General features: G+C 45.5%; 1 protein-coding gene across 4 annotated transcripts in view; it reads left to right on the top strand.

The window, feature by feature from the left end:
* Nck2 (NCK adaptor protein 2) overlaps nt 1-4,426 on the top strand; it is a 118,750-nt gene extending 114,324 nt beyond the window's left edge. For all 4 annotated transcript variants that reach the window (XM_075980266.1, XM_075980267.1, XM_075980268.1 and 1 more), the window contains exon 5: nt 3,100-4,426. In XM_075980266.1, coding sequence (XP_075836381.1) covers nt 3,100-3,294 — 195 coding nt within the window. In that variant the 3' untranslated portion in view covers nt 3,295-4,426. The remainder of the gene's footprint in view (nt 1-3,099) is intronic.
* Nucleotides 4,427-27,479: the final 23,053 nt, after the last annotated feature.

Here is a 27,479-nt window from a genome sequence, read left to right as displayed (position 1 = left end):
TTACCCTACTGATGTAGAAAGAAAAAAGTATCCATTTCCCAGAAGAAAAGGGCTGGGGATAGAGGGTTTGATAAGAAGCCAGTAGGCTGCCCTTTCTTTGGGATGGGGGGAATATCAACGTATGTACAGCCCAAAGATGGCAGAGCTTAGTGGTCCCCACACCCGCAGCAGGGTCGTCATCTGGGGACTTTATGAAGGGAGGTTCTCAGGTCTGTGACAGAAGCAGAAACTCCCCCAGGGCAGAACCAAGCCATTAAAAACAAACAAACAAAAAAAAGGATGAAGAAAATCCAAACTCTGAAATACGCCTGCTCTTCAGTGTTTTGACAGGCAGTCGGAACCTGTAACACGAAGAGATGTCTCTTGGTGTAGTTCATTTTCAGATTGCCTGAGAAATGTCTCCTCAATCTGAATTAAGAACACTCCAGACTCCCCGGTACTCCTGCTTAGCAGGAGTTGATTGTGTGTCCTTGACTTCACGGTTTCCGCTCAAGAAGCCCATGAAATTAAAAACCCGCCTTCCCTGCTGCAACATTTTACTGCTGTACTGTAACAAACCCACACACGTCATAGTGTCAAATTAAGGATCTCAGATTAAAAGCAAAATTTCCTGTTTGGAAAGTCCTATTAATTAGCGAACACCAGGCATATCACATGCCGATTCCAGTCATCCCCGTTACCACCCCTGAAAACAAGGCTCCTTTGGCATGGTTGACTCAAGAATCATCCACATCGCATGGTCTGGCTCCTGGCAAGCTGATGCAGGGAGGGCACCCCCATCTTAGCTCAGATGGATTACTTGCAGAATATTAATAGTGAGGAGCCTGGAACTAAAATATAACCCCCACCCCCAAAGAGAACCTGGAGCCATTGGGAGAAGATTGAACAGCTCCTAACTTGTATGTGTTCTTGTATGCAACTGTCTGATAACTGCCTGATGACCTTAGTGCCCGTACCTGGGGTTGTGAGCAGGCTGTGTGTGCCTGTTGGTCAGTACCTGTTGTTCACTTTCCAAGTGGGCCCCAGAGAATTCTGAGGTTAGCTTGTGTTCATCTGTAGTTGTCTTGGTTATCAGATCAGTGGTTGGGATATCACTGGTCATATTCAATCACCCCTGTTAAATACGGACGTCGGAAGGCACTAACTGTGGTGCTGTCAATTTAAAGTCCCAGAAGGAAACAAACGGCAGCTTGCAGCATTCTTGGGGGTCTGGGAGCACAATAGCTGTGGTAGATGGTGTTGATTGGGCCGGTTGGCAAGCTTCTAACTAGTGTCGGTCTGTAACTATCTTGGTTCTCAGGTCCACGGTTGGGCTGTCATATCATTACCTTCAAGCAGCTATTTGATGCTGGAATGAGAAGGCAGCAGCAGTGATCCTGGCAGTTAGAATATTCCAAGGGAAAGCAGACTGTAACTTTCAGCATTACTGAGGTTACTAGAGCATAAAAGGGTTAATGGGGTTTGTTGGCATGCTCACCTGTGACATTGGAGTTCCGTGATGTTTTGAAGAAAGTGTCAGGTTCAGCGTCTTGCCCACCCTGGGGCTCATGCATGGCCCTGCTAGTAAAAACCTGAGGCCCATTTCTTGCTGGGCCTCCTCGCAGCCATCCAGTCCTGGGTATAGCATGGGGATAGATAGAGCATAAATTCAAACTGTTGTCGTTTGTCATTCCTTTCTTCAAGCAGCAGTGGCTGGTGGGGGAGCCTGCTGCCCACTGTGTTTGAGCTGCCCCGGGCTCCTATCCTAGAATGGACTCCTCATCTGCCGTGCTTGGCCACCCCATCAAATAAGTCATTGGGCTTCGTGAACTTTGTGTAGAGGACCTGCTGGAAAAGAGGACTAGCTACTGGCTCCTGCGTAGTAGTAGCAAGTCCTCAGGGATGGGGAAAAGCAGGAGCAGGCTCCGAAGGTCTTGTCATGGGTGTGGACTGACTGCTTCAGGGTGAGTCCTGAGGGGCAGCCTGGCCCTGCCCAGGCAAGCAGGATTTCGAAGCTTTTGAGAACATCTTTTAGGCAGTAGCTAACCAGGGGACAGGACAGTCCAACGATATCATAAGTGGAAGTGAACGGGGTCCAGGGGTGTGAGTCTCTTACTTCCTCCTGAGCCATACTGTCCTTTTAGTGCAGAAGGACGGGTCCTCCTTTTTCCACCATAGGTCTCGTGCACATTGTCAGCAAGCCCTTCCCGCCCGTAACTCGGCTTCAGCTTTTCTATTTATAGTGGTCTTTCCTGGCTCCACCACAAGTGTGCGAACTCACTCACGTGTGTACTTACGAGCACATGTATATTTACACACTTCACATTCCTGTTCACTTACAACTTCCACAAGTACACGTTCTCCTTCACGTTGTGTCTCCTAGCTCATGAGCTTGTGAGGACACTTTTTTAAGTAGAAGGAAGTAGCACAGTCACAGTCACGGACCGACCTCCACACTCACCTCTTTACTGGGTATCGTATAAAGTCATACGATCATTAGTAAACATTGAATCGGTTGATACCTCCATGCAGTATCCTTCCGATTGGCTTTCAATACATGGATGCGATGGCCAGTTTTCCTAAAAACACTAGTATATCCCAAAATATACTCAAGTCAGTAAGGAACTGAACTCATCACAGAATTTAGACTTTTCTCACTGAGATCTGTGCTTGAACCACCATGGGGCCATCTCTGGGACACAGCAAACTGTTTAAAGCACATCCATCGCTTTGACGGTATCTGTTGTTAAAGATTCTAATAGAAATCCAAAAGGAGTGTTTCTAGTTTCCCTGCCTGCCTGAGAGCCATTGTGAATAATTCCCAGTTTGTCAGAAATAATTTGGGGAAATGGAAATCTCCGGTTCTTCCGCCCCAAGGTTAACCCAGTTGTCATTCTCTCTATAATGAGTTCCTACTTGTCAGAGGCCCAGAGTGCATTTTTTATCCCTGAATCCATGGGAAGCAGAATTTCATTAGTGTTTGAATACAAACTGGAAAGCCCTGGGCTGCCGGTCAGTCTAAGGACCGTGCTGCTCCGGGTGAACACAGTGCTTGTTCAGGCAGACCCTGGTCTCCGTGTTCCCTACACTGCTGGTAACTCCCTTTTTCTTCCTCCCCAGCCCAGTGACTTCTCTGTGTCTCTCAAAGCGTCAGGGAGGAACAAGCACTTCAAGGTGCAGCTGGTGGACAGCGTCTACTGCATTGGGCAGCGGCGGTTCCATAGCATGGACGAGCTTGTGGAGCACTACAAGAAGGCCCCCATCTTCACCAGCGAACATGGCGAGAAGCTCTACCTCGTCCGGGCCCTGCAGTGAAGGCAGCCATCGGCTTCTCTGTGCCCTGTCCACTGTGGCCCTCGCTGCCACCTCTGCCTCCCAGAGCCCAGCGCTGCCAGCCACCTCCACCCGTGCGGCCTGGGTCACCTCCACTCTGTAGCTCCGTCGGTTGACCATAGCTACCCAGGTCCTCACAGCCATGCCCATGGCCACCACCTTCGGGCCATCTTCAGGTGGTGAGGGTCAAAGGGAGCAAAGCTGCTCACTTTTTTCCTTTATACTTGGAAGCAGTCTGTTTAAATCCTTCACACACACACACACACACACACACACACACGAGTAAAAGACTGGGGCCTATTTGGAGGGCAGAAAGTCTGTATTTAGTGAACATGTGACCTTAGTACACACACTCTGAGAGCTGTGTCCACGGGTGCTTGGTGCCTCCCATCAGCCATGCTGGTCCAGGGCCTGCGTATATATATATATATATTATTATTATTATTATTTTTTTGGCTCCAGGCTCTGCAGGAGTCCAAGAATGTGCGGATAGCAATACTGGAAACCCTGGGGAGGTGATGGTAAGGGAACTGCCCAGTGCCTTTGAGGCTGTGCTTGCAATAAAAGAGGGGTTTTTGTTTTGTTTTGTTTTTGTTTTTTGGTCTGCAAAGGAGGCAACAGCGGAAAGAAAGAAACTCGGGTAATGTACCCCCAGGTGTGCCGTCCACATAGGGCGTTTTCCTTCTTGCCCTTCGGCTTGTTTGAATTTCACAATGATGTATTTAATTCTCAAAGTAATATGTACCTGTAGCCGTTTGTTGACACTAATAACAGATGATTAAGGGAAACAGCTGATCTCTCGGGAAGGGGAGCTACCAATACTTTATACATACACACTATATATATATAATATGTGTATATTATATATATATATTATTTGCTTTACAGGGAAATTTTTCAGGGTTTACAAAAGAGTATGTGATTGGTAGTAACAGAATGTTTATGAAGAAATTGCATTTTCATTTTTTTCTTTACATTTGAACTTCTTTATAGTTTGACTATAGAGTCTTGAGATGGCACATTCCTACGATTGAAGAAGGGGTCTTGAGATCCCCTAAACTTGCATACCCAGTTTTTTGAATATTGTAATAAAAAAAAAAAGTATCATGACAAAGCTGTGTGTTTGTGTTTTGGAAGACCTGACTCTCTGGGGAAGGGACAGCTCCAGGGGTCCCAGGAAACTCGTCGCAGAAAGGAGATGGCTTGTTGGGAACGGTGCATGAGGGCCTGAGTTCAGAGCCTCTGCACCCACAGAAAGTCAAGTGTGGGTCACACCAAAGCCAGCCCCAGAGCTCGCTGTGTATGCGTTCTAAACAGTCCATGCGCACTGGGATCAGTGAGAAGCCCTGTCTCAAAAGATAAGTAGATAGTGGATGGCCCTCATGGTGACCTGTGGCCTCCAACTCCATGTGGCGTTGACGTATGCACATATTCACACGTCACAAATGAGAGCGCTCTCAGAGAAGCTTAGCACATTGATTGCTTGTATGTCTTGTTTTCCTATCTTTTTTTAGTAGTGGTGGTAGTATGTATGAGGCAGGGGTGTATGCATGTGGAAGTCGGAGGAGTTGCTTTGCTCCTTCCCCCTTTCTATGGGATCTGAGGGTCAGTCTCAGCTGCTAGCCTAGGCTTGCACAGCAAGCACGTTTGCCGTCCGAGCCATCTCAGCAGCCCCTGCAGCCCACACTGTTGTGTGGAAATGCTAAATCTTAGTGGCAGAATTCCAGAACCTAACCCAGCAAGCTGGAAGTTCACTTTTTGGAAATCGGTTTAACCGTATGAAGTTGTCAGAGCTTTTAAAGGCACAGTCTCCTTCCTGGCTGTCTCCGGAAACCTTGCCATCTCCATCAGTGTTTACTGTTATCTGCTTTGCCAAATGCAGGAGTGTGTCCTCTATGCTGGCCTGGTATCATCCACGAACTGGTCACAATCCTGTGAGGCGACCCCACTGACGTACCCATTTTAAAGGTGAAGACAGGTTCTAAGTCAGTTCACAAGGCACACAACTGCTCTCTGAATGAGCAAGAACACTGATGCAGCCCTGAGAGCCCCAGTCTTTCTATTGTGTATTATAGTCACTTGAAGGTGTGTGGCGGGTGACTGAGGTTGGCTCCCTGGTTACAGTGAACAGACCTTGGTTCAGATGAGTGCCACGGGTCATTACCTTCTGTTCTCACTGGTGCAGATGGCAGACGCTGCCCGCGGACCGCCATGCCTCAGCTGCTGGGTGTGCCACTTAGGCCTTCTGCCAGCATGACTCTGGCGGGTGGCTGCGCAGCAGTTCAGGGAGAAGCACGCATTGAAGAGCACAAGAGGAACTGGGGTTTCTCAAGGCCTATTGTCACTGAAGACAGCTGTCTTTGGTCTTGGCCACGCATTTCCTCGTGAGAGTCACCTGGGTGGCTAAGGTAGGGTTCACCAGGGTAGCCCGAGGAAAGGGTTTCACATGCAGTGCAGTGTTGCCGTGTGTCACGGGATCTAGTCATCATCTTTCATTAGTGGCTTTCCTGTGAAGACCTCACGGAAGAGCTCTTCACTGTGCGCTTCACCTGGCAGAGCCCGTGTACCCTAGGACCTTTGACTCTTCAAGAGTTGGAAGAAGGCTTACTCCAGCACACTCCAGGAGCCCTCCTTTAAAGATCCATACCATGAGGCCCCACAGACTGTAGGTAACAATCATCTCACCAGACCTTGACAAACCACGTCCTGAGACATTTTCCTCGGGGCATTTCCGTTTTCTCCTGGTGGGGGTGGGGAAGAACAGTCTCCACCTGAGGATGGAGCAGAAGTTCAGTAGTGGAACCTGTGACTAAAAATGGAGACTCCATCCCCAGATGGTGTTCTCTTTCTCTGAGGATCCTGGCATTGCTCTTTTTGGGGGGTGGGGGAGGAGGTTCGAGACAGGGTTTCTCTGTAGCTTTGGAGCCTATCCTGGAACTAGTTCTTGTAGACCAGGCTGGCCTTGAATTCAAGTGTTGGGATTAAATGTGTGCACCACCAGCGCCCAGTGGCATTGCCCTTTTAAGAGGAGTTCCTTTGACTGCTAGGCTTCAGTTTGTTTCACTCTGGCACTCTAGTTCTTTTTTTTTTTAATATTTATTTATTATGTATACAATACTCTGTTGGCGTGTATGCCTGAAGGCCAGAAGTGGGCACCAGACCTCATTACAGATGGTTGTGAGCCACCATATGGTTGCTGGGAATTGAACTCAGGACCTTTGGAAGGGCAGGCAACGCTCTTAACCGCTGAGCCATCTCTCCAGCCCCTGGCACTCTAGTTCTAATGTAGGAAATGTCTATGCGTTTTCGTTGGGGCTGGTGCTGAGGTTGCTCTCAGGGTCTTGGACATGCCAAGCATACAGTACCAGTGAGCTAAACCCCCACCACCACCTTTTTAGCTTTGGGGCGGTCATTTCAAAGGTCTCATATACAGGTGCAATGCACACTTGACTACAGAGCTTCACACGGCTCTGAAGTCTTTTGGTTTTGTTTTCGAGACTTGGTCTTGCTATGTACCCCAGACTGGCCTTGTGATCTCTTGCCTCAGCCTCTGAGTAACTCCACTCCCAACTTTTCATCTGCGCTTTTGACAGGCTTCTAGGAGATGCCACTGTAAGTGGTTCAGCCCTCATATGGGTTCTGTTGTAGCCTGCTTGAAAGTTTGAGATCATCTGTCCATGCACACATGTGAATTATTCTAGGCAATCATGCTTCAGCACATCCTTCAAGCCATAACAGCTCCCAGACAGGAGCTTAGCCATGACAATGTCATAGTTTTCTATCAGCTGGACATAAGCTACAGTCATTTGGGAAAGGGGAACCTCAACCGAGAATATGCCTCCTCCAGGTTGGCCCATGGAGCATTTTCTTGATAGGGGAGGACTTCTCTCACTGTGTCCGTGCCACCTATGGGTTGGTGATCCTGAGGGCTGTAAGACTAAGCAGACCAGTAAACAGTGTTCCTCCATAGCCTCTGCTTCAGATCCTGACTGCAGGTCCTGTCTTCAGCACTTACCCTGAGTTCCCTTCATAAGGTGCTACAACTACAAGATGAAATATGCCTTTCCTCCCTGGTTGGATGACCTATTCTCCCCGAGGTAGACATTAGATGATCAAAATTTGCACCGCAAAGCAGGAGCCAGAGCACGAGGTCTTACCCTTAGACTGCTCTTGGATGAGATGAGACCCTCTAAGCTTAGATAATGGCCTGAGGAAGGCCCCAGTCTGAAGAGCCGGTAGACTGACATAAAGCACATGCCTATAGTCTTTAACAGTCCCAACACTGTTCAAGGGTTAAAAAAAAATATTCTGCTTGAGGTAATCCCTTAACTGTGAGTCCCTAGAAATCAAAACCCAAATTACATGCTTCTAATAGTAAATTGCCCAGAATAAACATCCTCGTTCCAAAATGAGAGAATAGCGAGGAATGAGAAACAAGACCAAAATTCAGCAGGCAAAGCTCCAAACCCTACCGTTCCATATTGCATGCATCTACAGTGTGTGATGGAATTATCTGAGCTCTAACAGCATTGGGCAGCCTTTACCCCTCTGACTCATCCCTGTGACATGTGACCTCTCTCTTGGGCCATCTCTGCTCTATACCTTTAACTTTGCACCCATTGGGTCTAGCATCTCCAACCTCCTGGGAATTTCAAGGCAACTTAGATATCACCTTTCTAGCTTCACACAGTGGCTTTTCAGGGTCTCCTTAAGAAGAATCCAAGGCTGACATGCATCCCCTGGACTCCACAGCTTCCTAGCTGCAAGCCCCAGTGAACTCCTTCCTTGTGTATGTTGAAAAACTAAGAGCAAGTAGATGACTCTGCCAAATTCTGCCACTCAAGATGCAGTCTGGCCCCCTCTGTCACAGCCACAGTGGTCTCTGCATCTTGGTACTTCTCCTGGGAAAACACTTCTGGGGGCAGCTCTCCTACAGAGAGAACCCTTCCTCTGCAGTCTGGGAAAACACTTCTGGGGGCAGCTCTCCTACAGAGGGAACCCTTCCTCTGCAGTCTGAGAAGACACTTGGGGGGCGGGGCAGCTCTCCTCCAGGAGAGAACCCTTACGCTGCAGGGTCAGTTCAGCCTCCCAGCCTTCAAATGAATTTGCAGTTTTGGATATTGGAGCCTTGATGGATCCCGAGACTTAGCCTCAGAGACTTTTCCTACTATCCCAGTACCAAGTGGTGCCGAGCTCCTTCACAGTCACAGCTGCCTCTCTTTGTGCACACTCCTTGGCAGAGTTAAGCTCACTCACGCCCCTCCCCTCAACAAGCTTAACATTTTCTCCTTCTGCTCCCCTTTATTCCCACAAATCTGGATCGAGCATTGAGGAGTGGCCGTGGCACAGCTGTGTTGTCGTGAAATTCCTTCCGCTAAACTAATCAATCCACCGCTTTAGATTTTCGCCTCCCTCATACTCTGAGAGCACACAAAGCCAGAGTTTATTTTATTTTGGCAGAATACAACACAAATGACCTCTAGCCTGGTTCCCAATTGAGTCTCTGTTTCCCTCATGAACCTTGCCTCTACTGTCTTTTTCTCTTAGCATCCTAGTCTTCCAAACCCCCACCAGAATGGCCCATTAAATTCTGCTTCTTCAACTTGGAGGGCTTTGCTGATTCACTGTTCCAAACTCTTCAACATTTCTCCCATGTCCATTTTCAAAGACCTAAGAATCACCTGGTCGGGTTTCACTACAGTGTCTCTATAATACCACACAAAAAGTGGGGCACATATAAGACACAGACAATGTGGCTTTTTTAAAAAAAAAATCTTGGAATTATTTATATTACAGATAAAAAACATTTTCAAATACAATGAAATTGTAGCAAAGACTTTAGAAATGTATCTTTGAATATGTGGTACTGGTAACATTTCAGATTCAACTTTCCATTTTTTTTCTGCTTTACTGAAAATACCAATAGTAAGTGTTACTCAAATTTACTTTCAATAAGTGGGGTGAAGCTGGAAACATTAGTTATTCTTGTTAGCATCCCCATGTAAAGCGCTCAAGTTGGATCATAAAGCTTGTATGTGTGTCTTAACACAGCAGGGATTCAAAACCTTCCACTTTCTGTCTCAGAGTGTCTGAAGACCTGAAGTCATATCTTGCAAGATGATACCCTTGGAGAGAGATTGTTTTAGTACCTCAGACAAAAGACTTGGCTCTGCTCTTCTTAGCCCTCCACCTCTGCCTGGGCATTGTTTGAAAGTTCTCAGAAAGTTTCTCAGAAAGAAGCTTGGGGGTCAAAATATTCTACCGAGTAGTGTGCCTATAGTGCATCCATCGAGTAATAACTGATCAGAAATGTCTATTCCCCCAAGTCTGAGGATTGGCCCTAGAAGTCCCCTGGCTATGCTAACCCACTCCTAATTTTTTTTTTTTTTATTACAATCTCAGGTAGGTCTCATGTGGCACCAACAGACAGAAAAGTGAATGCCTTCAAGGGCTCCCTTGACTTAAACCATTACACCCAAAGTAGACCTTTCAAATCACTCTTAGATTTCCGGCTCTGGAGTTTTTGCCTGAACACCCACTGAAAATTTCCAGCAACTTCCTACCTATTTGAAACATTTTCTTTTCAGTTTCCAAATCAGTCCCGGCAAAGCGTAGGCTCCATTACTACTTCCTCAGCATTGTCCTCCCTCGGCCACAGCCACACGGACCACCACCCCAGGGATTCCTTCCTGGGAACAGACTTGCACAAAGGCTGCTCTCATAGTTGTTTCTCTCTGTCCCTAGAAGTCCCCTGGCTGAGTCCCTTGGCTGGAATTTAAGCCGCAGCTAAAGAGAAGGACACAAAGGGGCTACTGTGTGAGCTGTAAGTCAGTAGGAGGCAGTGGGGCCCAAGGCTGACTCCCCACGGGCATCTGCCTGCTCTTCTTGGAGGCTGAGTGGGCAGATCTTCCTCAGCACCATGGGTGGAGCTTCCTCATTGCTGATGGGCGGGGGTAGGGGGTAGGGTGAGGGGGTGGGTGTTACTCTACTGCCCTGCCTCCTAACACTAAATCACCGCTTCTACCTCTGCCTGCTGGCCCAGCTTGTATTTCTAGCTGCCTTGCTGTCTTCCTACCTATGCAATGGTCCTAAGGTCAAGCCCTAGACACCGTAGCCTAACCCACAGCAGTTCTTGAGCCGGTGTGATAAAAAATGTGACTGGTCCATGCCCTATGGGGAATTTTAATTTGGAAATATTAGAGATATTGCCTACTGGCCATTTCTAATAATTAGTGTATCAGGAAAAGTCCCTCTCCTCCCCTTATAATGTTTCATGATGCAAATTTTTAGCCAGATTATGGCCCGTTGCCTGGGAAGTAGTTAGGGGGCAAGGCCAATGGAGCCAGGCTAAGATCTAAGTGAAACTCAAGAGTGAGGATCACAGAATCTACCCGAGTTTACTTTCTATTGCTGTGATAAAACAAAGACCTGAAACAATTTGGAGTGGAGAGGCTTTATTTCAGCTTAGAACCCCATTATCTAGGAAAGTTAGGGCAGGAGCAGAAGGCAGGAGCCTGGAGGCAGGGAGTGAAGCAGAGACCATGGAGGGGTGCTGCCTACTGACTTACTCCTCCTGGCTTTCTCAGCCTGCTTTCTTACAGAACCCAGAACCACCTGTCCAGGGATGGTCATCCTGGAAGACGAGGCAGGCTGAGTATATTCTTGATCCCGGGAAGTTTAGGAGCGAGCCATAGGGTAGCGCCATTTCCTGAGACCTGAACTGATCCACATTGTTATCACAGGTCATTGTAGACACTGGGCCACTTGAAAATGTGGCACATCCGAATGGAGATATGCCTAAGTATAAAATACCCACCAACTACAGGAAGAATTAAAACTATTTCGTAAGATTTCCTATTGGTTACATGTTGAAAACATAATAAATTTGATACGTTTCACTTAATAAAATATTAGTAAATTCATTTTAATCTTTTCTATTTCACGTTCAAACGTGTTTCTAACTAGACATTTTTTAAATGGCATGATTTAACCGCGTTGCAATTCTGTGTGACAGTGTTGCTCCGGGCCATTTGCTTGCCTGAGTACTCCAGTTCCACCAACTTGGTCCCCACGTTCTACACAAATACCACACTCATAATACAGTGGAGTCAAACAGTAAAATGCTATCAGACTGGAGAAGTAAGAGGATCAGAAGTGAGCTCTTGGGAACTAAGGGGCTGGAGAGATGGCTCAGCGGTTAAGAGCACTGGCTGCTCTTCCAGAGGTCCTGAGTTCAATTCCCAGCAACCACATGGTGGCTCACAACCATCTGTACTGAGATCTGGCACTCTCCTCTGGCATGTGGGCATACATGGAGGCAGAATGTTGTATATATAATAAATAAATAAATCTTTAGAAGAAGCTGACCTTACTCATAGACTTCGTAGATGTTGAAAAAAATCTTCCAGAATGGAGAGAAGAGGAAAAGACATGATTGGATAGACAAGAACTCAAAACCAAATTATCAAGAATTCTCATATTTCATAAAGGCGAAGAAAAAGGTGAGGAAAAAACTGTCTCAACTCCTGGCCCGTCCAGGCTTGAAAGTGGGATCTTGTCTCCCATCATGGGAATTCGATAGCTAAGGCCTAAAATGGCAAAAGGGAGGAAGCTCTGTGTCCTGCTGCTGTTCAGATATTTGGCCTTGAAGTTCTGAGATTGGGAACTCTCCATGAAGGCACTGTAGGGGATCAGGGAGAAGTAGCGCCGTCGGATCACAATGAAGACATCTAATCCTATCCCATATCACAGGATAGGTAATCAGAACTAAAGGTATAGCCTAAAAAGACAGACTTAGAAAATCTTCTAACACTGTCTTGATGGATTTGAGATGAGAGTAATCCCTAAAGCACAGAATGGCAGAAAGTATAGGGGTGGAAACAAAGGCAGATGTGGCCCCATTGAAAACAAGGATTACTGTAATGAGTCTCTCTCTGTCCCTCCAGCAGGATCCCAAATAGTGACACAGAGAGACTTCTTATTAATTACGAAAGTTCAGCCTTAGCTTAGGCTTGTCTCTAACTGGCTCTTATAACTTAAAGTAACCCATTTCTATTAGTCTATGTTATGTGCTACCACGTGACTCGTGGCTTTTACCCCTCCTGCATGTCCTACTTCCTCTGCATCTGGCTGGTGACTCCCCCTTTCTTCTTCCCAGAGTTCTCTCTGTCCTTAAGTCCCACTTTTTTGTATGTGTGTTTGTTTGTTTAGGGACTAGTTCCAGGGCTTTGCAAATTCCCGTCAAGAATTCAAACACTGAACTAAATCTCTAAAGCTAGGAATAGAAATCGATGCATTTTCTTTCAGGAACAAATGAATAATATCTTTTAAATGATTTAATATTTTTTATATTATTAATATTTTGCCTGCTTCTAAGTCTGTGCACCATGTGTGTGCCTGGCATCCATGGAGGTCAGAGGAGGGCACTGTAACTGAAGTTATAGATAGTTGTGAACTGCTATGTGGGAACTGGAAATCATCCAAGTCCTTTGGAAGAGCAGCCAGTGCTTTTAACCACTGTGCCATTGCTCCAGCCCCAATTGGACAGACAATATTATAATCAAGTTGAATATAACTTTTTGAATGACAAAAATATTCTACTGCTAAACACATCAGAAAATTATATGTATATATAATATATATGGATGATAGATAGATGTACATAAGTGTATTTCCACAATAATATCTGTCCTCTATATCCCCAGATTTCCATTATAGATTGAAAAGTATTTGGGAAAGGATCCTGTCTGTACTAAACATGTACAGACCTTTTTACTTATTATTCCCTAAAAAAACCAATATAGCAACTATTTAAAAACATTTACGTTGTATTGTGGGTTTAAAGTGATCCAGAGAAGCTTTAAAGTATATGATTGATAATATAAATGCATTATATGCAAATACTGTGCCATTTTAAATAAGGAATTTAGAGACCTATGAATTTTAGTAACTATATAGAGTTACTGGATTGTCTCTCTCATGGATGCGGAAGGTCGACTGTGTCCATAATCCCACAATGTACACTGACCGACTCTTCTGGTCTATCTATTCATAGCATGTATATGTGAATAGAGCAACACAGAGACTATAAAATACAAGTGTGTTCATAGTGGTACTGCTTAGAATAGATTACAAAAGTTAAAAACAACCAAATGTTCACCAACAACACAGGAGTTAGGTAAACTGTGTTGTGATCAGCAATAATTATGAGTGATACGGTTGTGAGAGTGTGCACAGATTTGTCATTGAGTGAATATTCGCAGAAACATCCTAGGTAGTGCACGATTGCTCACGAGTACAAAACCATGCAGAATAGGCCTGTATATACTAAAGTTATATATGTGCAAACAATGTCTAACCAAGTGCTAGGGTTACAGGTGCATACTGCCAAGAATGGCTTGGAGGTCTGAACTCAGGTCCACACATGCACAATGAGCCCTTTGGTGACTAAGTCATCTCTCCACCCTGGGATTAACATGTTTATAAGGCAAATGCCCACAAAAATACAACCCAAGCCATGACAAAGACTGCAGACGCATGCCCAGCTGTGCCCTATGGACCACTTACAGTCACGGGAGGCTGAGGATAGCTACGCACAGCTGGAGACAAAGTCATGCACTTGCTTAACAACATTAAGTAAGATTATTCTGTGTCCCTTCCTCTGTTGTCTTTTGGTAACTTTATTGCACAATTCAAGAGCGTGAATTTGCTTTGTTTTGTTCTTTACGGTTTTGTGTAGCCCTGGCTGTCCTGGAACTCACTCTATAGACCAGGCTGGCCTCGAACTCACAGAGCTCCACCTGCCTCTGCCTCCAGAGTGCTGAGATTAAAGGTGTTAAAGGTGTATACCACTGCTGCTATAGGTGCTGCTGCTGTCGCTACTGCCCGGAACACAAACTTTTTAAATGACAATGACATGTTGCAAAATCAAAAGTTTGGAAGCACCTGAGAGCTTGAACCCATTATCCGTAAATCTCTTCTTGTTTGAAACAGTGCTTCCCTGCAGAGAGGACCGTTATTCTGACTTAGAAACAACTTGTTCTTAACTCCATCCAACTGTTTCAATTCCTGTGGAAGCATCCTCTAGCAACATAGTTTGGTTTAGCTTGCATTAAAATTCTGCTTAGGTGAAGTCACCCTGTACTAGTTCATACTCAGCTTCCCCTCTCTGTATTCTATTAATAAAAATAAAAGGCAATGTATGTGCCTCTGCTTAACCCATTTTTGTTACCAAGTATAATAACTCGATTGTGTTAACAGATTTATTCCCTCTCGGCATGTCTTTTCTGGCTACTAGAAGTGAAGCGTGTTATCCAAATTTTAATGAGCTGCCCACCCCCAAGGAATTGCCTGATTTAAAATGAAAAAAAGAAAAAAGTTACTAAAGAAAAGAACAAAAAGGGAAAGTGGGAATGCTTACTTCAAGTTTTAGTTCAGACACAGAGTAACACTGTCAGTGAGCCTACATTCACTCCCACGCTCTGTAGACCAGTGACTGGCTACTTTAGTAAACACCAGAACCCATAGCATAGATTATTCAAGATGCTGGTCTCCACCCCGGAGTAAAATCTCCACTTTTAGTGGAAGCTGAATTTAGAGGGCTGGCTGCTAGCCACAGCCCTTGGCAGAAGCAGACAAACGTCCTGAATTTGAAGTATCAAGTAACCAATAACCGAACGCTAATTTTCGAATCAGAAAATGCCTTTGAAGATGCCTGACCTGGAAGCTTGCTGAGATCAAGCAATGTTCTTCCTCTCTGTGTAAAATGCAATTGTAGCCAAGCTAAGCCGGGTTTCTCTGAGACAACAAGCTGGCCTATTGCACTCCATCTCTGAAGCTGTGACTGTGTCATCTCAAAGGGTCATGCATGCCGAAAATGAGCTCATTGACCCTGGAGCTATCAGTCACACTCTGAGTATCCGGAAGACAGATGAGAAAGGCAGTTCAGTGGAGGAAGCCATCAGTGCGGTCAAACACTCTTGGGAGTGACCCGCAAGCAAGAGGGTGGACAGGAGAAAGGGTAAATGAATAAGAACACCCACTGAATTGTGTGTATGTGTGCTTCCTACATATGTATCTGTACACCACATGTGTACCTGGTACCCATAAAGACCAGAGGGCATTGGGTACCCTGGAGCTATAGTTACGGATGGTTGTGAGCTGCCATGTGGGACCGCTGGAAGAACAGCCAGTGCTCCTAACCTCTGAGCCATCTCTCCAGCACCCTTATTGGATGCTTTGTAAGAGACAATGAAGGTCAAAACTGAAGATGGAAGTGTGTATGGGTCTACCAAGCTGTAGCAGCAAAGGGAAGCACAACATTAAAGCCAGACAAGTGTCTTTCTCTCTGTGTCTCTGTCTCCCTCAACTCTGTGTTAGAATAGAACAAACAAACTTTGAACAAACTCTGACAGACTCTGACCAAGTCCTTAATGTTGAAACTCCAGCCCCTTCCCCATCGCTGTCACTGTAAAACTCAGTCACCTATTATACATCATCTATCCTGATAGCCTAGGTGAGACAATTTCTCAAGATAAAACAAGCACCTTGTCTAGACAGTTAAAGGAGAGAGAAACTGGGCTTGCATACAGACCCAGCAATTTAATGTCCTGCTTCCCAAACCACCTATAGAAACTCCCATGTCCCCTTCCCCTTTCACATATACCCCTTTCTCTCTGTGTCTGCCCCTCCGTGTTTGAAATCAACAGACTCAACTGCTGAGGTTAGGCTGGCCACTTTTTTGCCTTCTGTCTTGTTAAATTGCCTCAGAAATCTAACTGTGTGTGTAAGTTAGGAACAGCATGGATCTCTAAACGGACAATGGTCTAGAAAAGAGAATGAACAGAGAGTCACACTCAGTACAGTCAGCAAACACTGTTTTGAGCTCCCTGCTTCAGAGGGCAGAGGACAACGCAAGCAGAAATGAATGAGATATTACAAGGGCACTGAAATAGGGGACCCAAAGACAGGTGCACGGCTGGAATAGAGGAGGGACAGATGGCATTAAGATGACATTAAATCTCTCTTGCCATGGTATGAAGTTGTTCTTGCCGTTTTATGGCATCCCTTCTGTTGCTTTTTAAACCTCATTCTTTACTCCCACCGTCAAGGTCTCTGTACATCAGAGCTGCTGGTTTCTGAGTGTCTCTAAGGTGCTTTCGACAACTTCAGGCACCAAGAGAGCCACACTCAGTCACGTTAACACCCTACCCACAGGCTGCAGAGGAGATTGGATGACTCAGAACACCATTTTGATGGTAAGGTGTAATTTCCCTTTATAAGTAGTGTAGAGGGGTGCTGGGGGGGAAAGGCACTTCACAAAATTTGAGAATGTTGCAAAGAAACATGTTTAATAAAAAGAGTTGTTGAACTATAACTATCTAACATAACACCTGGTCTCTAGACAAGAAGTAGATACCCAGTATCCCATAGGGTTAAGCTTACGATAGAGATAGCTTTTAAAATATGAATATAAGTAGTTATAGGCTTTGGAGAAACTGACATTGTGCACAGAGGCCACTCAACATCTACCAATACATGCCTGGAATCTTGTACAGAGGTACGTAGGTGAGGAGTTTATGTCAAGTCTCCTGAAACTAGAGTTCTTGACCTCACCAAAGATCTCCCTCCTGATGCATGCGGGGACATTTCATTTGGAACCAGTCAAGTGATCAGAAAGGCACACCCTGCAATATCTGCTCCCAAGATAAGAACAGAGGGGGTGGATCGGAGACAGAGAGAACAGGATGTTGGCAGGATTCTTAGCTAGCATCCTTGCTGGAAACAGGTTCTGCTAGGTGTGATACAATATGTTCTTTCAGCTTTACTGAAGACTTCATATGACATTTAGCAAGCTATGATAAATCTTTTCAACTTAAACCAGCTTAAGTGGATTCCTTTCTATGCAACTGAACCCTCGAGGGAAAGCAACATGAAGGCTATATGTCAGAAAACTCAGGTATGAGCCTTGCCATCCAGCTATAGCAGAGCCAGTTGGGCCTAAACACCAACAGCCCATGTGTTCCTAACTAAGCCCAGGCTCACTCTGGACCCCTGGAAAGGCCTGATTTACTTTCCTTATTGTAGACAGATGTTTCTGTCCTGCAGTTGTTCCATCCCAAAGAAACACACAGAGACTTATATTAATTATAAATTATTTAGCCTATTAGCTCAGACTTATTATTAACCAGCTCTTACAACTTAAACTAACCTGTAATTTCTGTCTGTTTAGCCACGTGGCTTGTTACCTTTCCTCAGTAAGGCATTCTTTTCTTTCTTTCCCTTCGTCTGGCTGATGACTGACTCTCTGCCTTTCCTCTTCCCAGAATTCTCCTAGTCTAGTTGCCTTGCTTATACTTCCTGCCTGGTTACTGGCCAATTAGCATTTTATTAAACCAATATGAGTGGCACATCTTTACAGTGTACAAGAGCATTCTCCCACAACTTAAGGCAGTCCAGTGGCCTCAACAATTGAGCAATGGGGAAATGGCAGCTTGAAAGGCCCTCCAATGAGCTGTAGACTCTATGTTATGAGGACTAGCAGGAACCCAACCACCTTATCTTTCAGAAGAGGGAAAGCGGATGATATAAGAATTGCAGGAGGACCCACATCTTCGTCAGGGCACTAGCTCCCAGAACACACCCGACACTTCATAAATTATGGTCAGGATGGTGAAGACGTGTTCCTGGACTTGAACGTATTTTATCACATTTTATCAGTAATTTGAGATTGCCCACCTCCTCTTCCCCTTCAAGCATATGTGCACCCGCCTGTCCAGTGAGAATGCAGGAAGGCAACACAGGAATATCAGTTGCTTTATTACAGCCAGGGGGAGAGCAGCAGCCAAGAACCCTCAGAAAATACTTACAGCCACTTTCCCACGAGTCAAACAAATGTAAAGGCAATCTCCTAAGGACCAAATTTATCACTGATCGATGAAGTGTTTGCAGCATTAGGTGGGAGGTGGTGGTTAATTAGCACAGAGCAGCAGTGCAGATTACATCAAACATTTGTTTTACATTTGAAAACTCTGGAAATGAAAATTAATGGATTCATGCAGGAGCAACCCTGTCTGTAGGGGACCAAGGGCTCTGAATAGCCTAGCAATTATTCATTTTCCTTTGAGTTCTTTTCTGTGATGGAAAAAAAAAGTGTTTTCAAGAAGGAAACTGCTGTGTGGAAGTCTGGCAGGTTTTCCCCAGAGCTGAATTATTCTTTTGTTTCCTGACCTGTGATATGAGACTGTCAACTGAAACCAGGTGTCTGCAGGCCTTTGCCAGGCTGGCCCTGTTCAAACTTGCAGATGCCAGCTCCTGACATGGCTCTGCTCTGGGACTGGACACAGAGGGCATGCCATGGTGGCTGGAAGAAGGCGGGTATGCTGGTCCTCTGCAGCGCAAGGGCACTGTGATCTTCCCATTTCAAAGGGAAGGTCTGGTCATCTGAAGCTATGGGCAGAGGTTTTCTCCAGACAGGTCAATAGTTAATTTAGTTGTCATGACAATGATGAAGAGGGCGAAAGAACCAAATGAACTCAGAGCTGGCCTTGAAAACTCAGATCCACTGACCCCCCCCCCCTTTTTTACAGTTCCTTAATCCTAGGGAATACTTTGAATATTCTCAGTGACTGCTGAAACCACGGTAGTCCAATATACCCACACTGTCTCTCACTATTCACAGATAGAGGTAATTTCCTCCATATGTACATACAATACAGTGTGGATACACCGGATTTTATTACACTATTCAGAATAATGTGCAATCAAAGCTTATGACTCTTATTCCTGGAACTTTGCATTTCCAGGTTTTTGCTGACCAAAGGTAACTGAAACCTCAGGTAAGGAGGGCATTCTATATTCAGACCCATAAAAGAACACCTTGCGACTCAGAGATAGCCCTATGACTGACACAGCAAGACCATAGTGTTTAATAAATGATCGCTCATTCATTACAAAACCAGAGGGACCAAAGAAGCAAGAGGAAGAAGATGCCTGGATGGCAACCAACCTCATGCAGGTGACATTTGATGTTATTCTTCTTTCATTTTAAAGGGTGTGCCAGATATGGGATGTTGAAGCTAGAAGCTGTGGTAGAATGGTCAGCTGAGTTGCTCTCTGAACTAAAGACCTGGGAGGCATCTCCGAGTTGTAAGGGGTTAAGGGTGGAGGGATGGCAGGCAACTGGACAGGCTAGCAGCCCTGCTGGCAAGATGAATAGAGACAAATGAACATCTTGGCTCCCTTCCAGCCAAGTTCAGTCCTCATTGGCTGGCGGCTTTGTGTAACGAGGATGAAGATGGGCTTTCTTACACCACCACACCCTGGGATGATTGGAGCCTCTCTATGAAATAATTCCAATGATTATTGAGTAAGGTTCTCAATGTAACACTGTACAGTCTTAAAACCATCTGGTAGAAATTGGTTACATAGTTTCCTTTAGAGTTAAGTGAATTAGGTATTGCTATGAGGTTCTTTCCATTACCCCCAGCACTTAAATTGTAAAAAATTAAACACACACACACACACACATATACATACATATATGTGTACACACATACACTTATATGTATTGTTTCCAGAACTCCTATGATCATACAAGTCAGAGCGCAATTACATTTTTTCTGTGATTCAGAGAGAAAGAATGTCAAAACCGGGTCAAGAACAATGGTCTCACTCCATCAACTATTAACAAATTCCTGTCATTGTTATGCCCAGTGTCATCGGCCAAATGCTGGTGAGCACAAAGCCAGGAAGTAGAAACAACTGCTGTTGCCCAGAGGGTCCAGCTCTGATGCTCTTTAGACCTTTGAGCGGTTCTTTCAGAGTGGGAGAAGCCTGGCTGTAAGCTGGAAGAGGCCCTTGTCGTAAAGGCAGAAATCAGAGCCCACACAACCTTCCTCAATGGATCTTCAGGGGACAGTGACGAGCCGAGCGATCTGTCCTCAAGATTTGAAATGTCGCTGGATCAGTCACTTGCTATTGTGACAAAATGCTTGGCTAAAACCAACTTCGGGTTTATTTTTGCTTCCGGTTCAAGGGGATACGGCCTACTGCGACAGAGAAGGTATGGCAGTATGAGCCAGTGGGTCACATTGTGCCCGCAGCGGGGAAACAAAGAATGTCGAATGCTGGTTCTCAGCTCCTGTTCTTCTCTTCACCCCGACTGGCTCCCTTGCCTACGAAACAGTGCTATTCATATTTAAATGGGTGTCCCACCTCAAAGAACATAATCTAGAAAATTACAGGTGCCACCAGATTTCCGTGGTGATTCTAAATACTATCAAGATGACGGTCCATGTCAGCCATCATGGTCATGTACAACGGTTTGCTCTCAGGGAGTCATGGCGTCTGCTGGCAATGAAAGGCTCTGAGAATTCCTGCAGTAAGGAAGTGTGCTTTGGACCAATTCTGTGTGCTCTGTGTTTGCTAATACCACCAACCTCTTAGACTCTGCCCCCAAAGACAACCCAGAAACACCCACAAGAAAGGCAAGATGTGCTTTAGGGGTCTCTAGAGACTCTGCAGGGAGGTCTTTAGACCCTGTTATCTCTGAAAGCCACTCTGAGAGGCTTGCCTCTCATGTAGAAGCATCCGCTTTGCTGCTGTGGGATCTGGTGGTCCAGAACAGAACATGCTAAAAATATCAAGGGGCCTTTCCTAAGGGCTCAGATTGAGATGAATTTTGACAAAGGATCTCAATTTGGTGTAACTCTAAAAGATTTCTTTTGTAGAGTTAAATGGGCCCAAAGAACTACAATAGTCTGGAGCAAAGTTCATCTGGGTTCTGAGTCAGTTCTGACATTTCCTGAAAGTTAATTCTCCAAAGGCTCTGGTCTTGAGGAAGATAGAGGAATTCAGAGGCAGAGGAATTCAGAGAAAGCCCCTCCTTTCCCTGAGTCTCAAGGGAAAGAGAGAAGTGGGAGAGGGGGGCTTGTCTCTGAGACTGCTTGTTTCAGATCAAATAACAGGTCAAAATGCCATATTTGGGGGGGTCATTTTCTGAGCCCCAACACAGGTTTGTCATGCTAGATGAGTATGCTTGGGTTACTTCCCTGCCCCTCCCTGCCACTGAATAGAAGGTCAGAGTGAAAATTCTTACCATGAAACCCTGTGAGCTTTTCATAATATGTTCAGATTCTTACTTCTGAAAAACTACTTCATGATCCCTGTCTTCTCAGAGCCCCCAAACCTTCCTGTCTTTTCCTAGCCTGACAAGACTTTACATCTGGAACGCCTTCCAAAGGCCCTGGGTGAGAGCTTGGTTCCAGCCCACGGTGGTATTTGGACTAGGTGGGGCCTCCAGGTATGCTATAATCCTAGCACTGGGGGACTAAAGCGGGAGGACTTGTGAGAGTTCCAGCCCATCTTAGCTGTGTAACCAGGCTGGGTCTCCAGACACAGAGAGAAAAGAGGGAGGAAACTAAGGTTATCAGAAGTTTACCCTATTCAGGACCACGGCCCCTTCCTCCTTTTCTTTACTTTCTGGCCACCATTAGGTGAGGAGAGTCTGTTATTGTCTAGAGGGCCTTAGGGATTCTTTTCTATGCCTATTAAAGAATGAAAGGGCAGGAGAAATCTCTGGTACAAAAGGCAGCAACAGATAATAAACTTCACAAGCAACAAAGCTCACGGAGAGAAATAGTCCCTGTAGGTCAGCCCCTTAGAGAGACGGGTTTTAAGTGGTTCTGGTGGCCTGGGATGGGTTCCTTCCCCCTTTTCAAATGGGTCTGTTTAGACAAGGAAAGCAGAGCTGATTAGCACGCAGCTGTAGGTGGATGCACTCAGAAGTAGGGAGGGGCGGCTGTCAAAGAAAAGGTCTGCCAGGCCTCTGTCTCTTCTGGAGGGTGAGAAAAAGGTGTAACTTTGCTAGCTCTACCATTCAGAACTGGCTCCCTTTCCCGTCTGCCTGCCTGTTGGGGATCGAACTAGCTTCTTCCCTCTGCCATTCGTTCCTACCGTGATGTCTGAACTCAGCAGGGTTCCAAAAGCAATGACACCCACGAGCTATGTATTGACCCCCCAAAACCTCAGGCAAAATCAATCTTCTGCCTTTTCACTTGTCTATCTCAGGAATGCGTGACAGAGAGAGCATTAGACAGCAACAGTTTCTCTTAGGGTTGGAGCAGGAGTGTGTCTGTCTGTCCTTGCTGCTCTACCAATGCCCTTTGACTCATTCACATTAGAGGACAAACAATAGGGTATGGGGAGTAGCCTGCAAGTATTACACACCTCCCCCCCAACAGAAGGAATTTAATTCCTTTCCATGGGGTAGAGGCATGTTCTGACATGCCTTAAAACTGGACCGGCTCAGACTTAGACCCGAGTCTAAGTTTGAGTGCAGTGAATTCCCCTTTCCACGTCTCACTTGTTTATTTGAAGGCTGCCATGCCCCACGCCCAAGCTCATGAAGCCCGGCCCTGGCCAGGACAATGCATCATTACCGTGGCCCACTCTGCTCTGGAAGCTTCTCTAACTCATACGTCACTGCTATCCATACAGGTGGAAGTTGGTGGAGGTAGGGACTAATATGAGGTTGTTTTGTGGCTCGGCTCAGGAAGTTCGGGAGTGGGCTTGCTGGGGTTCTGGGTGTTGGTCTTTGTGTTTTTCTATCTCACCTCCTGCCGTGAAGCACTGTCTACAGAAGGCTACACACATCTGGATCTACAGGCTGGGTGTCTTGCCATGGCCTTCAGGGGTTGATACTCATCCAGTCACTAAGAATGTCCTGCCCGCAGCTTCCCGCGATGTTTTCCTTAACGCACACAGCTGCAAACCCACCCCCACCTCTTCTAACCTGAAATCCTAATTTTATCATTTAAAAATGGAGGGAGAGAGACACCCATGCAACAGAACTCATGTGGAGGGTTTCTTGGGGTAGGGGCATGAAAAGGGAGGAGATTGAGACTAGCCTCTGGAGGGGAGGAAGAGAAGAAGAGAGACGGGAGGCGGACAGGACCCGCCTTTTATGAGGGTACTTAGCGCATGTGTACAGGGACTACGTAGCGATGTAGTGGACGACGTTATGAGGACCCTGAGCAGACCAGAGTACTGCCTGAGAACTGGCAAGGGCATGCGCTCAGGGATGAAGCATCCTGCCAGGTCCCCAAGGGACAGGCCAACATAATGCTTGACTGTTACCATTCCTCCTTCCTTCTGTTTATTATAAAAAGGTGAGGCGCTAAAGGGGGGATAGCAGGCGGGACAGGAATGAGGGTGCCAGGTTCTTGAAACTGCTTCCTGTTGACCTGGGGTCATAACATTTTGGGGGGCCTGAGAAAGCTGTGGTGTTGACCAGGTCCTGAGATAACCGGCTGTTTCATTTTGCTGTTCAGGTTCTATGGGTTGATCTGGTGCCACGTGGACCTGGCAAGATGTTAGCAGAGCAGAAGATAAAGTTCAGGTGGAAAGTTGTTTTCTTAGGTCCTGATAATTGAGGGAGGGGAGTCCCAAGACCTGGGAAGAGATGGGAAATTTGGGCAGTTGATTGTCAGTGCGCCTGACCTGTTCCAGGTGGATCCAAGTCTACTCCCCCGAGCTCAAAAGAGGTTTTTTTGTTTTGTTTTTTTTTGTTTTCGAGACAGGGTTTCTCTGTGGCTTTGGAGCCTGTTCTGGAACTGTAGACCAAGTTGGTCTCGAACTCACAGAGATCTGCCTGCCTCTGCCTCCCGAGTGCTGGGATTAAAGGCGTGCGCCACCACCGCCCGGCTTTCACAAGAGGTTTTTTTTTTCTTTCTTTTTTCTTTTTTTTTCACAAGAGGTTTTTGAGTTCACAAAAAGATAAGTTTTCGGCACATTAACATTCCCATTGTTTATACTCTGTACTGAAATTCACATGATTAAAAAAAGCATCATACTCCTGCCTTTGAATCATTGGGAACCCAGAAATGATTCCGGTTGAAAGCATCAACATTCTTTTTTTTTTTTCTATCTGGAAAGCTGTGACAGATGTTTTTAGCAGAGCGAAAAGTACCTTTTAAGTCTATAGTTAGAAAACAACCAAAGGGAATTTCAAATCCTGATCTTGTGGCTGTGATCATATAGTGATAGTATGGTGTTTAGTACTCTGCCAGAGCTAGATTAATAGCTTATCAGAATTCCATCAATTACTATTAAGAGTCTTTGGAGTCTCACTATAACAGTAGCATAGTGAGGAAAAGAAAGCTGAAACATTTTATTCTTTTATAGATCTCAGATCACTTTCTCCTTCTCACCGCTGAAACTTTCCTAGCTTCACATAAACAAACCTTCAGTCTAGTTCCCCAGGGATCCAGGGGGCTGACCCCTGAGAGCAGTCAGTGCACAGCAAGTTCCTTTAAACAAAGGAATGGGAAGGAGCTACGCTGAAATCTGTTTTGTGAGTTCATCTTTTACTGAGTCTGGCAGCAAGGTGACATGCATCTAGACTTAATATTAGCTCTAGGAGAATTAGGCCTGGGACATGAATTTTACAGAGAACTGAGAAGGCAGCTGAAGCCCTGGTTCCTGCTGTTAAACTGACAAAGCTACTAGCCTAGTCATCAAAAATGTTCATAAAGACATGGGTATTCTGTAAGTGGTTACCAAGTAGTGGGCTCCCGGCTGCTCTGCCCGTGCTTTAGCAGGCTGTCAAAAACTGCTGTCAAAGACTGGCACAAGTCTGCAAACTGAGATAGGAAGATCAAACTCGGGACCGAGAGTGTGAGGGTTGCTTCAGCCCCTGCAAGGGTTTCTCTAATGACTTAGGGAAGTGGAGGCAGCTTACAGGATACAGCTGTTCCCCCGCAACCCCATTTGAAAGAACAAACATTGCTCTCGCGCTCTCTCTCGCTCTCTCTCTCTCTCTCTCTCTCTCTCTCTCTCTCTCTGTGTGTGTGTGTGTGTGTGTGTGTGCGTGTGCAAATGCACACGCACACACACACACAGATGCACATTTGTGTGCACGGCATACATGTGTATGTAAAAGGAAAAGGACAGCTTGGGTGGCCACTGAGAGAGACTGGCTCTCAGTGGCCTGAAACTCTCTGAGTAGTCTGCTGGCTGGCCAGTGAGCTTCAAGGACTGTCCTGTCTCCGTGTTTTTAGTGCTGGGATAACCAATGTGATCCTTCATGATCGATTTTGCTTTGATTTTCTTTACTCTGCTTTGGTTAGGTAAATGTGGGTCCTAGAGATTGAATTTAGGTCCTCCTTTGCAGGACAAAGATTTAACTGCGTTGTCTCCATAGCTCACAAATACCTTTTAAAGACTGCGATCAAACACTGGGTAACTAGAGAAATTAATTAATTTAAATTAAATAGAAACAGCCTAGAAGGCAGCACAAAGACACTAGGACAGTTAGAAAATCTTTTTAGGGGATTAACAACATAAATGTAATATTTCCAAATGTTCCTAAGTCTCTTAGTTATCACAATAAACTTTCACTGAATCGCTTCAAGTTGTACTTTCTTCCTAATATCAGTATGCACATCTTTCTAACATAAGAACAGGTACTTTTAGGAGTCCACAGGAAATGGCAGTTAAAAGGGTTAGTGTAGCTCTTACATATACACCTGCTCCTTTGAACCAGGAGCTCTTTATAGTTGAACACAATCAGCCCCCTCCTCCACCATCATATATAGCTCAGCTTTTGATATAACTTGAACTTGTTAAATCTTGCAAAATAACTTCTGAGGATTCGTGGTCTTCCCTGAACACTCCATTCATATTTGGATAGCCAGTTTCTGGTCATCTGAAACAGTCCACCACCCACCAAACAGCTTAGGTTCCCTTACCCACACTTGCATGATCAAGAAAATACAAGAAAGTCGAAGTGGAGAAAGCAGACCTCCTTTGTCTTCATTCCTTAAATCATTGACTGGTGTATTGGGTGTGCATCTTGCAAGGCAAATCCCTATGAATCAGGCGCATACTAGGATGTCTTTCTCTAGTAGATAGAAAAGAGAAAAGCTGTGTGATCAGAACAGCAGAACTCAACCACAGGCTATCTGTCATGAAAGTAAGGAATTGAGATGGATAGTAGTTCCAGATGCTCCCTTCTAGATACAGTCCAGATTGCTATTTGAAATAAGTACTATTGGACACTCCATTCGGCATTCACACTCTATCCATTCCTTGCACACATATGCCTACCCAACATACATACATGCATGCACACTTGCTTCCTCAATACAACACATGCACACTCAATACAAACTCATGTGGCTCTCACACATTGACACTCCTACCTAACACACAACATTCAATTACATACTCACATGCAACCTTACACACTCCTCAAGCACACTTAACTCTACTTTACCTACCCATACCCACATAAACACTAGCACAAACCACAACCACATGCAAGTATACATATATAAACACATAGACACTCCCCTTCCTATATTAGCACCCCCAGCTCATTCTGTCATTATCCCATCCCCTTCTTTACCCTGAGTTACTTGTATGAATAAGATCTGCCTAGAGGTCAAGTCTACGAAACTCAACAATCAGTGGCTTAGCAGAGGACTGGACTCCCAGTTTGGAGATTCTCGGAATGAGGAAGCAAGTGTGGCCTTTGTCAATATAGCCATCATCTTCCAAGGTCCACAGAGAAGCCCCGCGTTACTATGATCCTCCCTGTTTCTGTGCAGTTATTGAGATGTGTTCGTCCTCCTTCCCAGGCTCTCACCGTCACGCCATATTCCTAGATTGCAGTCTAGTCTATGCTCAGTCTTCTGCTGGCTTGGACTCCAGTTTGGTCTCTGCTTCTCGTTTCTTCTCATTGACTTCTAACTTCCAATAAGTTATGACGGCTTCATTTTCGCCAGACAGTCACCTGAGCTAACCATTCTAATTCACCTTCCTTGGGGTTAGAAGAATGAGAGACAAAGGAAAAGATAAAGCCCACACTTTCCACTTAGGACCACACAAATGGAACAGGGACAGCAGCATTAGCATCTGGACTTTGTGACAAGCTATGGTGGACAGTGCCTGTATATTAAGACAATCCAGCTCGGGGACATAGAAAAGAATCCATCTACCTAGTGAAATGACACATCTGACAGAATCAAGGCATTGAATGAATCTGCCATCTGGTTTGGAGAAAGAACATTGGAAAACTGAGCCATGCCCTGGCCTGTGCATCCTTTGGCTTCTGAGATATTATATTGACACGTGGCTCTGTGACATTACATTTGGCCTGTATGCCC

This window comes from Microtus pennsylvanicus, chromosome 7 (assembly GCF_037038515.1).
Source record: "Microtus pennsylvanicus isolate mMicPen1 chromosome 7, mMicPen1.hap1, whole genome shotgun sequence".
Lineage (NCBI taxonomy): Eukaryota > Metazoa > Chordata > Mammalia > Rodentia > Cricetidae > Microtus > Microtus pennsylvanicus.
This window is presented reverse-complemented; position numbering and strand designations above follow the sequence as displayed.